Source organism: Arachis ipaensis, chromosome B06, assembly GCF_000816755.2.
Source record: "Arachis ipaensis cultivar K30076 chromosome B06, Araip1.1, whole genome shotgun sequence".
In the NCBI taxonomy this organism is placed as follows: domain Eukaryota; kingdom Viridiplantae; phylum Streptophyta; class Magnoliopsida; order Fabales; family Fabaceae; genus Arachis; species Arachis ipaensis.
The window spans coordinates 23712140-23727438 of NC_029790.2; the positions used below are offsets into that span (position 1 = coordinate 23712140).

Genomic DNA, 15299 nt, shown 5'->3' on the forward strand with positions numbered 1-15299 from the left:
TCATCACCAAGGAAAATGCAAAAGTAAAAGATGATGATGACAAAAGGAAAGCTGCAAGACACTCCTGAGAGGTTGTATTGTCACAAAATTTACTCTGCTTTGAAATATTTTGAATAAGAAGTTGCTGTGTACCTTGATATTTAGTGCAAATAGTGCAAATTTTGATGTCTGTTAAATGCACTAGCTGCATTATGCTTGTTATCACTCATCTGCATTAAATTCATGTCTTGTTTCCCTTTTGCATCAATAAGAGAAAATGTTTGAAATAGAAAGTGTTTGTCCAATGTAGTAGGAATTAGAATAAAGACTTGTGGTGGTAATTGCTTGATTAGATGATAAGCTTAATAATAAAAGCTATAGAATAGAATGTCCTTTGTAGTGTGAACTTAGTTGCTGTTATAAAACCTTTTATTAATGAACATCCCTGGAAAATGAAGATAACTGAGAAAGAAAAAGGAAAAGAAAAAGAAAAGAAAAGCCAAGGATTGGCAACAAGAATGAAAGAAACAAATAATAAGGCTGGACACCAATAGCTTGGACCTTAGGACATATGCCTGTGGTGCTTCTTGTACTAGGATATGCTTGGATAATTAGGTTTTGAGGAGTCTTTTAAAACATGGTAACTTGGATTAACTAATCCGGGATTACCAACTAAAAGTCCATTATCAAGAGCAACCTAGTTACAAATAATTTAGTGACCCAAAGAGGTACTGGGCATCAATGTCCCTAAGAAGAATTGTGAGCCAAGTGTCTGTAGTGAAGAGGTGTTGAGAAAAATTGAGCCAAAAGGCTGCTGCAATACTTGACACTGAGCTATCATTGAAAAATAAAGTTTCTAGGCAAAAGAAAGAAGGAAAAAGCTAACAGGGATCAATAAAAGAACAAGGAATTGTAACAGCAACTATAGTGAATCCTCAAAGAGACATTTCATATCTGTCAACTAAGAATAAATTGAGCTGCATCTTGTCTGCATAAAACCCCATAGTTCAAATTCTATTACCTACTAAATAAGGACACATATACTTCTTTGTTTTGTTTCATCTCTTCTCATGTTTAGTGCTTGCTTGGGGACAAGCAAGATTTAAGTTTGGTGTTGTGATGATAAGTCATCGTATGCTAGTTTTATAAGCATCTTTCACTTGTTTCACTAGGTTTTATGCACTTTCTTGCACAATAAGTAAGTGATTGGAATGGATTTTCATGATTATTTTGAATCAATCAAACATCATTTATTTTACACAAAATCATAAGGTTTATTATAGAATTAATTGATTTTATGAATGATGCAAAGATCTCGTGATTTTGGTGAGACTTTGATTGGTTGTTTGATTTCTTGTAGGTGAAGAAATGAAAAAATGAAGAATCAAGGAAGCGTTGCGTTCAAAGAAGCAACGCCACGCTCAAAGAGCACACTTTGAGGCTAGCGTTCACTTTGGAAGTGAGCGCCACGTTCACTTTCTCACCTTTTTCGTGTTTTTCAAGGTGCAGCACTCAATCAAAGAGCCAGCGCTCAAATATTGAGCGTAGCGCTCAACCAAGGGAGTGCTAGGAGAAGCGCTCAACCAAGGGAGTGCTAGGCAGCGCTCAAGGAATCAACGAAGCGCTCACTAGGAGAGCGCCCATGAAGAAAAGGCGTGCATCATTGCGAGAGCGCTCACTAAAGGAGCGCAGCGTTCAAAAAGAGAGCGCTAGAGAAGGCTACATGCGCACCAAAATTGGCACGAGGGATGCACACCAAGGGGCCAGCCTAGGCCAATGAGTGAAGCGCTAAAAAAGTGAACTCAGCGTTCACAAAGAGAACGCTGGCTTGTGAGAAAGGCGCACGTGAGGAAGCATGCAGGAAAAGTGAACGCAGTGCTCAAATCACAAACTGAGCGCTCCACTGGGAGGAGCCCAAGCCACCAAGCACCTAATCCACTTATTCAAGGCCAAATCCAAATCAACAAAAGCCCACTTCCAATGCTTAATGCGGAAAATAGAAAGTGTATAAATAGGAGCAATTTTGATTTGAGAAGGACTTTTTTACTTCACATTTTTGTTTTACTTTTCTTTTTCTTGAAATTTTCTTTAGAATTTGGAGAATTGGGGATTAGATCTAAGTTTTCTTTTTGTTTGTTCTTTCTTCGGCAACTTCTATTTTCTGTTTTGGGTTTTGAATTCAGATTGAAGAACACCACTAAATTTCTTCATCTGAGAATCATCTTTTACTTTTCCTGCTTATAGTTCTAAGTATTGTAAATTTGTTCTCAATTTTCTTTTCTGTTTTCATTTTATTTCTTCTGCAATTTCTTCTTTTCTATTTTGGTCAAGAGAGAAATTGAGATTTGAGTTTCTTTCTGTTTTGTTATTTGAAGGCAATTGTTGATTTCTCTTTAAGATTTTAAATCTGATCCAAGTTCTCATTCCGTTTTGACTCCTTTGCAAATTTTCCATTTCTGTTTTGCTACTGAGATCCAGATCTGAATCTCTTCATCTCATAGTTCTATGATTTACTTCAATTTACATTTTCCAGCTCAGTTTTGAAACCCAATACCCAAATCCCTTTATTCTTCATGCAATTTAAGTTTCTTAGCAATTTAGATTCAGCAATTTACATTTCTTGCACTTTGAGTTTCAGTCATTTACCTTTCTTGCAGTTTAAGTTTCAGCTTATTTACTTTTTTGCACTTTAGGTTTCTGCACTTTACTTCTTCTGCACTTTAAGATTCAGCCAATTCTCATTCTCCCTTTTATTTTCTTGCAATTTTACTTCTGTTAATCAAATTTCACTCAAATCATCAAATATTCACTTAACTAAATTCATCACCTAACTAAAGTTGCTCAATCCATCAATCCCTGTGGGATCGACCTTACTCTTGTGAGTTATTACTACTTGATGTGACCCGGTACACTTGCCGATGAGTTTTGTGTGGAAATGTTTTTCCCTCATCACTTTTTCTTTTTCTTTCTGCTTTTTGCTTTTTCTGCTATTTCTTTTGCTTCAAGAATCAATGTTTTTTTATTTTTCAGAGAGTCAATAATACTTCTCTAAATTCACTGTTCTTCAAGAGCTAATACACTTAACTTCACTATCAAATATGCACAGTTAATTCATACATTCAAAGGATCAATGCAAGGCCACCATAAAAAATATTTGGAGATAAGTACTTCTAAAAAATAAAAGTTTTCTTATAATCTTAATGAGGATACATTGGATATCTTATAACCATGAAGTACTTGAAAATAAACTACTAAAGCAAAATCCTAAAAATGATCATGCAAAAGCCAGAATAGAAATAAAAAAAATGGAATGAAATAATGAAAAATAGAAAGAAACGGGAATGAAACTCAACCACCTTAGTACTGATAGTTGCTCAAGCTGTGCGCTTCTGTGAAGATGATTTAGCTTCCCTTGTTGCCATTGATGATAATATAGACCTAGAGCTCGCTCTGCAACACCAAACTTAAAAAGTTTGCTTGTCCTCAAGCAAAGAAAACTGAAAACAGAAGGTAAGAGTGTTAGAAAGGGATGACAAATTCGGGCATTCAACGCCAAGAATGGGCGTTCAATGCCCAAAAGGGACCAAAAATTGGTCCAAAGCTTCTCCTGAATAGGCGTTAAACGCCCAAGTTGTTCCTATTCTGGCGTTTAACGCCAGCAAGTACTCCTCAGTGGGCGTTGAACGCCCAGCCTCTGCTCCCTGGCTGTCGTTCAACGCCAGCTTTCTGCTCCATGTAGGGTGTTAAATGCCCTAGTGACTCCTTCCCTGGCGTTCAATGCCAGCTTGCTTCTCCCCTTTAGGCGTTGGACGCCCAGGTGCTCCTTCCTTGGCGTTCAACGCCAACTATGCTACTTATCTTGGGCGTTGAACACCCACACTTCTGCCTGTGTGGCGTTCAACGCCAGGTCTTCCTCCTTGTCTGGCGTTCAACGCCAGCAAGGGGATCTCCCCAGGGTGTTCTGTTTTCATCTCTGAATGTTTCTGTTTCTGTTCTGATTACTGCACATGATCACAAACTTTAAAAAATCAAAGGGAATAACTATGATAATAAACTAATATCACCCAAATATAAATGAACTTAAAGAATGAAAAGCATAAATACTCTTATCATGGTTGGGTTGCTCCCAACAAGTGCTTCTTTAATGTCATTAGCTTGACACTTGATTGTTGACTTTCTTCCTCTTCTTCTAGTTGGTTAATAGAAAGGACTCCAAGGGGAAAGAGGAGAAGATTAGTGCTCTTAGAATTGAATTCCTCCTAACAAGCTTTTTTGTTTTATTGTCATCAGATTGATTCTCCTTGCTTGTTAGGGTAGGGGTTGTATTATTTCTCCATCCCTTATGCATCTTCCTCTTGGGACCTTCCTCCTTGGTGGATGGTGACTGCCCAACACCAAACTTAAGTTTGATGTCTGGGAAAACTGTATGAGTTTTCACCAAAGGAGGAGGTTTCAATACTGTACTTTGCATGGAAGTACCTCCTTTATCAGGGGATAGTGGAGGTTTAAGGACCTTGAAAACCATGTAATCCTTCTATAATCTTAGCACCAATTCTCCTCTCTCAGTATCAGAGAGGTTTCTTCCAGTAGAGAGAGACCATTGCTCCAAAACCTCAGCAAAAGGAATATTGAATTGCAGCTTCTCATAGCCTTCCAAGGATTGTGAGCAGTGCTCATCCTTTGTTTCCTTTTGAACCGTCTGAGGGTGTGGTACTTTAGGCTTTCTTCCCATAAGAGGGATGTGTAACAATGTGCTTCCAGCCTCTTCTTGATTTAGTTCCTCAACAATGGGTACCACCTAAGGCTCAGCCTCCTTGGTCCTAATCAGGGCTTTGCACTCTTCTCTTGGATTCACCTCTGTGTCTCTGAGAAGAGTGTTAGGGTGTCTCTGCAGTTTCTGAGGAAGATTCCTCTGAATGGCAGTACTGCACTCCTTAGTAAGCACCACTGTCTCTACTTCCCTCCAATCCCTCTTGTTATTCAGTATTTCCTTCATGAACTTAGCATATGAAGGCATTTTTTCAAGAGCCTCTGCAAAGGGGATTTTGATCTCCAGCTTCTTGAAAGATTCTAAGAATTTTTGGCAAATTGCCTATCTTTTTCATCTTTCTAGAGTCTTTGAGGGTATGGTAACTTGGCCTTGTGCTCAAGGGCCATGAGTGGTGCAGGTTGAGTGTCCATAGTGCCTAAAGAAGGGTTACCAACTTGCTTAGAAGAGGTATTACTAGAACTTACACGTGTCTGGTCTCCCTGTATCTGGTGTTCAACGCCTGGGCTGCCCCCCTTCTGGGTGTTGGACACCCATGCCATCCCTTTCTGGGCGTTCAACGCCCCTGATGGTACCCTAGGCGGCAGCTTGTTCATCTTCTGCCATTTCCTCATCTCCCTGCCTCTTACTGTTCTGAGGCTGGGTGTTTAGGGTACTCCCTAATTAGATAGCTTGGCACTCTTCCCTTATTTGTTCAGACAATAGCTGTTTAGCCTGGTTCAATCGTGCTTCCATATTCTTGCTGGAGGCTCAAGTCTTTTGCACTGTTTCTTGCAAGCTTAGCACTTGTTGTGTGAGAAAGTGTAGCTGCTGGGTTAATGACTCACTTTGCTTAGGAGGGTCTGATTCAGTGGACACTGTCTTGACCTCTCCCTTCATTGAAGTCTAACTAGATGAGTACAAATGTTGATTGCTGGCAACTGTCTCAATGAGTTCTTGAACTTCCTCAATTGTCTTTCTTGTGTGGATTGAACCACCAGCAGAATGGTCTAAGGACATCTTAGCCATATCTGTGAGTTCGTAATAGAAGATGTCTAATTTTACCCATTCTGAAAATATTTCAGTAGGACATTTCCGTAGCATCATCCTGTATCTCCCCCAAGCATCGTAAAGAGACTCATTAACTTCTTGTTTGAAGCCTTGAATGTCCAGTCTTAGCTGGGTTAGCTTCTTTGGTAGAAAGTATTGATTCAAGAACTTATCCACCAGCTGACTCCATGTTTTCAATCTTGATTTAGGTTGATTATCGAACCACCTCTTTGCTTGGCCTTTCATAGCAAATGGAAAGAGCAACAACCTGTAGACATCTTGGTCTACTCCGCTAGTTCTTACTGTGTCAGCTATCTATAAGAATTCAGCAAGAAATTCTGCGGGCTCCTCTTGTGGAAGTCCCTGAAACTGGCAGTTTTTCTACACTAGAAAGATCAACTCTGGGTTGTGCTCAAAATGAGCTACTCCAATAGAAGGTATACTAATACTCTTTCCATAGAAGTCAGGAGTGGGAGCTGTATAAGACTCAAAAGTTCTTTTAGGTTGTGCCTCTCCCTCTAGATTCAACGTGCATTCTTCCTGTTCCTACATACACAGACAAGAGACAAAAAAGAAAGTGGGAGTCTCTATGTTAGAGTATAGAGAGCTCCCAATGAGATACCCAAAAAGAAACAATTTTTTTTGAAATTCGAAATTAAATAAAATAAAAATAGAAAACTAAAAATAAATTAGAAATTTCGAAAAAAATAATAAAAGAAAAGATTAAGAAAAGATATGACAACCACTTAACTAACAAGATTAAAAATTAAAAAGGATATTTTCGAAAATTGGAGAGAAAAAGTCAAATAAAGATTCTGAAATTCAATTTTTTAAAAGAAAGTGAAGATTTAAAATTTAGAAGTTTAAAATTTAAAAAGAAGATAAGATAAGTTTTAAAATNAAATATAAGGTAAAGATTTGATGATTTGAAAATTTTTTGAAATTTAAAAAAAAAAAAGAAAGAGTCAATCAAAGATTTGAAAAATTAAATTAGAAAAGAGAAAGTCAAACAAGATAAGTGAAGATTTTAAAATTTAAGACAAAAGATTTGATTTTGAAAATTTGAAATTAAAAAGAAGAGGAGGTCAAAGAAAGATTTTGAAATTTTAAATTTTGAATTTCGAAAATTGAATTTGAATTAGGATAAGATAAGATTTTGAAATTTGAATTTTAAAATTTGAATTTAAAACAAGATGAAATAAGATATTTTTTTTTTGAAATTCAAAGAAAGGAAAGATAAAAGACACCAAACTTAAAGGAAGTATTGTTGTGCCCGTTATTGCAGAAGGAATGCGAAAAGAGGTAACTTCCCGAAGAAGGCGAAGAGGTGGAGAGAGAAAGTGTACGTCTCGAAAAACGTATCGAGTGGATCAATATTAATGGGGAAGTTAAATGGTAATTATTACTGATTTAAGAGATTGAACGCCATTGGCCGTAGTCATCCAATCTGATGAAGGGTGAAGCTCTAGCAGTTCATTCTCCTGGCGATCTTACTAAAAACGCCACAGACAAGGTCGAATCTTTCGGATCAGAGAATGCTGCTTTTTTGGATTCTAGCCTATACCACGGAGACCCTAATCTCCCCGAAAATCGGCTGAACTGGTGTCTCGAGAAGTCCCCAACGAAATCGTGGATTAGCCGTCTAAGAGATGTATAAACATAGCTATTGGTCTGTGCTTTCCAGTCACGTATTCACGCGAGCCCAAGTAGACGCGGGTGTTTGTCAGGTACGTTCATCTTAGTATGATGAACAGAGCTGATTGTCACTGATCATCCTATTCACCATGTTGAAGAGCGAGTATACATCTTAGAAATAATCAAACATGGATCGAAGAAGAAATAGTAATACTTTTATTAATTTATAAGACTCGGCAGGGCTCCTCCCCTCAACCTAGGAGGTTTAGAAACTCATACTGAAAGGAGAATACAATGATAAACGTGTAAAGTGGTAAAAGAGATGGTAAAAAGGTTTTGAATTACATAAATATAATCTCTTAAATACTAAACAAATGACTAGTAAGGGTAAAACAATCTTTTTAGTGCTAAAATACACTTCTGGGGCCCACTTGGTGAGTGTTTGGGCTGAGCTTTGATGAGATCCACATGCTATGAGGCTCCTAGGGTGTTGAATGCTGGCTAGGGAGTCCTCTCTGGGCATTTGGACGTTGGACTCTTCATTGTGGGCGCTGGACGCCTGGAAGGGGGCAAGAAGCTGGCGTTGGACGCCAGTTTTGGGCCTTCTAATCTGAAGCAAAGTATGAACTATTATAAATTGTTGGAAAGCTCTAGAAGTCAGCTTTCCATAGCCGTTAAAAACGCTTCATTTGGACATCTGTAGCTCCAGAAAATCTCTTCCGAATGCAAGGAGGTCAGATCTGGACAGCATCTGTAGTGCTTTCTCTGTCTCCGAATCAGACTTTTACTCCAGCTCCTCAATTTTAGCCAGAAATTACCTAAAATTGTACAAAAACACAAAAACTCATAGTAGAATCCAAAAATGTGAATTTAACACTAAAACCTATAAAAACTTAATAAAAACTAAACAAAACATACTAAAAACTATATGAAACTGATGCCAAAAAGCGTATAAAATATCTGCTCATCAGTGATATTCTCCTTTAAATACTAATCTAATACTTAGGGATTACAAAATTAAGATAGACTGGACTCTTAGTGTGAAAATCCTCTTCCTGGGCCCACTTGGTGAGTGTTTAGACTGAGTTTGGGGTGAATCCACGAGTTGGTAATCCCTTTTGGGCGTTGGACACCAGCCTTGCTCCCTTTTGGGCGTCCAAATGCCAGCGGCTCCCTTTTGGGCGTTGAACACCAGAAAGGCGGTAATTGTGGGCGTTTAACGCCCGTTTTGGGCCTTTATTTCCAAAGACAAGTATGGACTATTATATATTTCTGGAACTAGAAGTTAGCTTTCCAATGCCGTTGAGAGCGCGTTATTTGGACCTCTGTAGCTCCAGAAATGCTTGTTTAAATGCACAGAGGTCAGAATCCAGCATCTGCAGTCCTTTCTCAACCTATGAATTAGTCTTTTCCAAAACTTGCCAGAATTACCCAAAACTCACCTAAAAACATAGAAAAACCACAAAAACTCAAAGTAGCATCCAAAAAGTAATTTTTACACTAAAACCTACTAAAACTTGATAAAACTTAACAAAACATAACCAAAAACAATAAGAAAATAGTGCTAAAAAGTGTATAAAATACACGCCCATCATATACGCAATGCAATTAAATAACAAGTATTCATACATATGAACTCTTAATCAAAGAATATATTTAATTGTAAAAGAATCTAAACCAATCGAAAGATAGCTATTTTTTATAACTTTCGAAAAAACTTTAACATAAACTTCATATTAAAAAAAAAAAAGCAAAAAAACGCAGAAAAAGAAATTAACCAACCATGATAGAAGTTGTATGCCCATTGGCAATTGAGATGAACAAAACCACACTTTCATGTAGCTGAAATCACAAATTTAACTATTTGTGTGCTTGCAAATGTAATTGTAAAAAATTCATTTTATAGTGTGTATAAACTACTATTTATTTGTGTCATTCTTATTACAATGAAATTAAATTTAATTTGTATGTGTCTAAAACACAATACAATCTCATGTTTCTAAAGAACACGAGTTGAACTATTTGTTTGTGTGTTATTTGGCAATTATAATATATGTTTTCTAAATGGATAATGTGTGCATACATGAAGAAATTGTGTGTCATTTAGCAAAAATGGTGTGTATGATGAAAATCAAAATTTTGCTTCTATAAAAAAATTGTGTGCTTACATGGAAAAAAATTGTGATCTTTTTCAAACATTTATTATATACAAAAAATAGTTGCACTACTCTATAGTCTATACATATGTCAATTCTTTCGATTTTGATGAACTTATGAATTAGTATGTTTGCATATTTTTATTGGAGCATTTTATCGAATAATTTAAAGACATGATAATAAATAAACTAATAAACCAAATAAAAATGTAATCTATGTTCATACACTGCAAAATGAAATTACAAACACACATATCCATGAATATATGGGGTTAATTGTGAAATAAGAACAACATAAAATCTGACTTAATTTTACTAGTAGACGCAAAACGTTATGACTAGACTGGAGTGGTAAATGAATGGACAGTGGCTATGAAAATAAAAAACAAAATCATAATATAAACATATAGTATTAGAATTTGTTGGGAAACTAGTATTTTTCTTTTCGTAGAAATAATAAGAACCTGCTTAAGTTTAGGATTTTATGTTAATAATTATTAAATTTGGATTTTTCACTTGAATAAAATAAAAAAAATAAACAAAAATGTATTGGATGGTCTTTTTTGCCAAAAATAAATAAATAAATAGATAAATCCTAAACCTGGTCATCTCTTTTCAAAATCACAATACGTTCATGTCTGAATTCCTCTCAACTAAAATCCTTCTAAATTTTAAATGATTGTTTTATATCACATAAAATGCTATTTTACTTGAATATTAGAATTATTTTCTAAATAACATTTAAAATTCGAAATGCTTATAATAGATAGAATATTAATAACATAACAAGCAAAAAATGAAAGAACAGAAGAAGGATTGTTTAATCTGAGAGGAGGGCGATACAATATTCTTCTGGTCAAGACAAATTTTCATTTTGTGATATTTGAATAAAAAAGAAATAATTATAAAAACAAAAAAATTAATTATATTTCAAGCAGACAAATTATTGAAAGTAATGTCCGTTGTTAATCAAGGTATGACAACTTTGACCAACCAAAAACAATAAGTGATCACTTGTCACTTAAAGAATTAACACGTTATTTCATTTCTATAGGTATAGATATTTTATTGATCTATACCATAGCATTTTCCAAAAAAATAATGGCTTATTAGATACTGTTGATCGAAAAATATTTTCGATTAAAGTAAGTTGGTTCGAAGTAGTGAAGAGGTTCAAGATGTAGGCGGTTTTTTGAAAAGATGCACGTGCAAACATTGGCTGAATGTATTTGACACATTCATTTTCAAAACGCTCTATTAAATCGAACAGGCCTAATCGATCAAGTGCTCGGAAGAGGTAGTCGAATGGGTTAACTCGAAAAGCAAGCCGTTATGTAAGTAGAGAAGTTGAAGGCATTTATCACGTGAGAAATTTATGAGTAAGCATTGATCAGCCAAAGGGCGGGAACGGTTACCAAAGAGTGTGCATTTAAGATTGCACCTTGTAATTAATCGTCAGTTATGGAGGTAGATTATAAATACTAGAAGATTTTATGGAATAAAGGTTGGAACTTCGTTTCAGAAATTACTCACGCACTCTCACATCCAAGCGACTTTCTGAGTTTGCCTCGAGTCAATTATCTGTAGGATTCCTTCTATTTGTCTTTATCTTTCATTTAAAATTTCAGTAAGGTTTATCTTTCAAGTCAATTTATCTTTCAAGTACTATTTAATTTCCATGTCCAAGTACTCTTTGATTCAGTCGAAGGCACCTGTATCGCTTTATTTAAATTTCAACGCAATTTTTTCGATTTCAGTTAATTTCTTTTCTGAAAATTTTACTTTTTATTTCTTTTATCCTTTTATAAATTTGGATTTATGTTCCATTTCGATTCCTGTCTAATTGGAGACACTTTGATGCACTTATAGAAAATTGATACCTGCAAAAGAAGAATATATTTCGCTCCCAAACCATTAAAATCGAACCACTATTGATTTGCTAAAAATCGACAAAACAGATACCATAAGAGAAATGCCCACGGTAACAAAATTTTAATTCAGAAACTGAATATGAATAGAGACGACATTAGTATTTTATTCATTCTCATGCAAAGTTTGAGATTATCCACTAGTAAATCAAATTCATGGACACTTTCTTAATGACAAACTGATTGATCGAAGACGAAACAAAGTAGAATAAAGTACGAAAATGATGCCAAACATTCCAAATATATTTCATCACATGACTTTATTTATTTGTTATTTTGATTTTTTTTAATAGATAATATATTATGAATCCACTTTATAATAAGAAAAACAATATTCAAGGGAAACAACAGATAAGAGGATGATTATTGATTAGCAATAAGTGGAGATGGTGCTGATGGAAGATTTCCTCTCAAGTTCCTCTTGCTTCTGTTTGGAGATGCTTTAAAAAAAATTTTATCGATATTCTCCACTCTTGCATTTTTGCTATTCTCCACTACTTCAAAAGTATGAATGTATGATCACATTTAACATAAAGAGCTTATTTGGGTGAATTTTTAGAAAAAAATATTTTTTAAAATTTTTTTTTATTTTATAAAAAAATAAAAATAATTTATATTTGAAAAATTCATACAAAAAAAATTTATTTATCAATTATATTTGAATATAATTATATAAAAATATTTTTTTATTTATTTATTATGTAAAAAATATTTTTTTAAAGAAAAAATTTTTTTAAAAAATTATATAAATTATAATTTTTTAAAAAAGATATTTTTAATTTTTTTTATTACTTTTATTTTTACTATTAAAAATTTAATGAATACATTAAAAATAATTTTTTTTTATTAATTTGACACTCAAACAAGTACAAAATCTAAGAGTCCCAAACAACCCAAGTAACAGTTTTGAGTTGGATAAGGCACCGTATACCCGAAAGCAAATAGAAGATATATTGCTACGTAATCCGCCGCCTACACCAATGCCAGCAGCTTTCTGCCCACTTCACAAGATTTGGACTTTAATTCTCGGATCAAATTTCGCAAGCTTCGAGTCCATTTTGGACCACTTCTCAAAATTAGGGAAAATTTAGTGCTGTGTTCAGTGGATCCCTGCAGCAGCTTGAGCAAAAGGTGGCTTCAAAGTAGGCAGAGGATCATCTTGTGCAACAATCTTAGATGGTGATGGGGTGTGTTGACCTACCCGAAACACCGTGGATGCGGCAAGGGAGCATCTTGGTCATGGCAGCTCAACAGTGATCGCAGTGCTATTCTTGGTGACAGACACCAGTGGATGTGGTTGTGCCGTTTTCATAGTCCATTAAACACTTTTTTCCTAAAAGTTGGATCTCAAATATCCACCTCAATAGTTAATAGGGTGAACATTCACCAGAACATTTCAGCATTAAAATTCATTTTGACTGAGTAGTGAGAATCCTCTTAAATTACACTGGTCCTGCATTACAGACTAACAAAATGATTTTTTTTTGTTGGGAGAGTGTTTTAAGACTTGAACTATTCAACGCAAAGAAACCAATTAGCAACATTGAGTGCCAGGCAGACACTCGAATTAAGTGTTTCATATCCTATGAATGAGGACAGTCAAAATTTAAACCTTTAAAATCACTACTACTCCCCCGATCAAAACAAAACACTAAACAGGTATTCCATTCATCCGATTATCATAAAACTAAATTGATAGACCCAGATACTCATGAATCCCAACAAATAGAGTGAATAAAAATAAAATAAAAAACAAAGAAAAACACAACTTTATAACTACCACTTAATGCCATAAAAAGTTTCTCACATAAGTTATAATAATATAAATCTCTATCACATTCAGTACAGCTGAAGCTAAAACCAAAATCGGAGGCTTCTTTAACAAGCAGAAACTTTAACATATATAATTGCTAGAAATCAAACTCAAACAATGGCATTGGCTGCGCTTGCAATCCTAGGCCATAGATCAGCACACTCCTTTCCAATTGGACCAGTGATAGCGGAACCTACAATAACAACAATGACAACAAATCAAAACCACAACCACAAATTCACTACACAAAGAACCGCTTATAAATTTAAAAACATGTAGAGAAAATAATGTAACATCATAATCCAATACAACAGCTAGTTCATTTTTCTTAAAGGAACAAGCTCACAAACATTTCTTCACCATTATTGTCAAATATCTTGTTAAAAGCAGAAAGGAAAAAAAACTATTGAAATAATTTACCTTTCATTTCACCCTTGGGATTCACAATGACTCCAGCATTATCTGCACAATTCAAAAAACCCCAATCAAAAACCATTTTCCAAACATAAAAATAGTTAAGTTAGTACACAAATAAAATGCTAATCCTAATCAACAATAATCAGTAATAAAAAATAATAACCATAATCAGAGCCTAACCTATAATGATCTAACCAAAATCAAAGATGAATCCGCATTAAAGCTAAAAATAAAAGAATATAACATGACTGAAGCAAATAAAAGAATAAAGAAGCAAAGGGACTTTATTGTTATGACCTTCGAAGTACATGTAAACACCGTCCTTTCGGCGGAAGGGCTTGCGCTGGCGGACGATGACAGCTGGCAGCACCTTCTTACGGAGATCAGGCTTCCCCTTCTTGACGGTGGCCATCACCATGTCGCCGACGCAAGCGGAAGGCAAACGATTAAGGCGGCCCTTGATCCCCTTAACGGAGATGATGTAGAGGTTCTTGGCACCAGTATTGTCGGCGCAGTTCACCGTAGCCGCCACCGGAAGACCCAGCGACATCCTGAACTTGTTACCCGCATTTCCACCGCGACCTGAACAGAAATCGAACAACAAAATACAAAAGAATCAAATTGTGAATTAGTAGAAAAATGAAGGTTAGTTAGATTTAGGTATAGTTATCTTGGCGAATTAGAGAAGAATTGAATAAGTAGAGGAGAGGCACCTCTCTTGGACGCCATTGTTGGTTCTCTATAGATCACAAACACAAACCCTAATTTTGTGTCTTTCTGCTGTTTATATATGCCACTCTCAGACTCTAACTAGGGTTTATGGAGTAGTATGGGCCCCCAACAGGCAGGCGCATTGAATACCTCTTTTTGTTTTTGTCCAAAAAAAAAAAAAATAAATTTCTCATCAAAGACTTGCTAAGGTAAGTAACTAGGGGTGAGCACGGGTAGCGGGTACCCGATTACCTGTCCGAACTCGAACCGAACCAATTAAATTGGTTCTAAAATTAATGGGTAATTGGGTCAAATCCGAACCAAACCGATGATTTTTATTAGTGATTGGTTCGGGTATCGATTTTGCGGGTGCGGAATCTGAACCAACCCGCGAACCCAATCATATATTAATTAAATAAAAAAAATAAAAAAATGTATATGGTTTTTTCACAATGATTATACATTATTAATATGTTTGGATTTTAATGAGTTTAGTTTTTAATGTATTTGGTGTTTAATATGTTTGAATTATTTCTATTGATGTTACATATTTATTGTACTTGTTGAATTTTTAAGATAAAAATTTGGTTTTTTTATGAATTTCAAAGTCATCGGATACCCAATTACCCGAACCGAACCAATCCGATCTTAATCAGTTTGGTTTGGTTCGGGTACATGTACAAAAAAATGTAAATCCAAACTAAACCGAACCAATTACATTTTGATCGATTCGATTCTAATTTTACCATAAATTCGAACCAAACCGACCCGTACTCACCCCTCTAAATAACCTCGCCCGGCTCCAGAAATTTTTTTTAATGACTAGCTCCAGAAGTTTTAATAGATCCAAAAAGAAATATTGA

At 35.2% G+C, this 15299-nt stretch overlaps 1 protein-coding gene across 1 annotated transcript; it reads right to left on the bottom strand.

The window, feature by feature from the left end:
• Nucleotides 13240–14592, bottom strand: LOC107647836 (60S ribosomal protein L23). The gene is made up of 4 exons (XM_016351880.2): nt 14439–14592; nt 14023–14307; nt 13729–13770; nt 13240–13501 (listed from the first exon to the last, which is right to left on the bottom strand). Exons 1-4 carry the CDS (start codon nt 14452–14454, stop codon nt 13419–13421), a joined length of 426 nt encoding a protein of 141 aa, XP_016207366.1. The 5' UTR covers nt 14455–14592; the 3' UTR covers nt 13240–13418.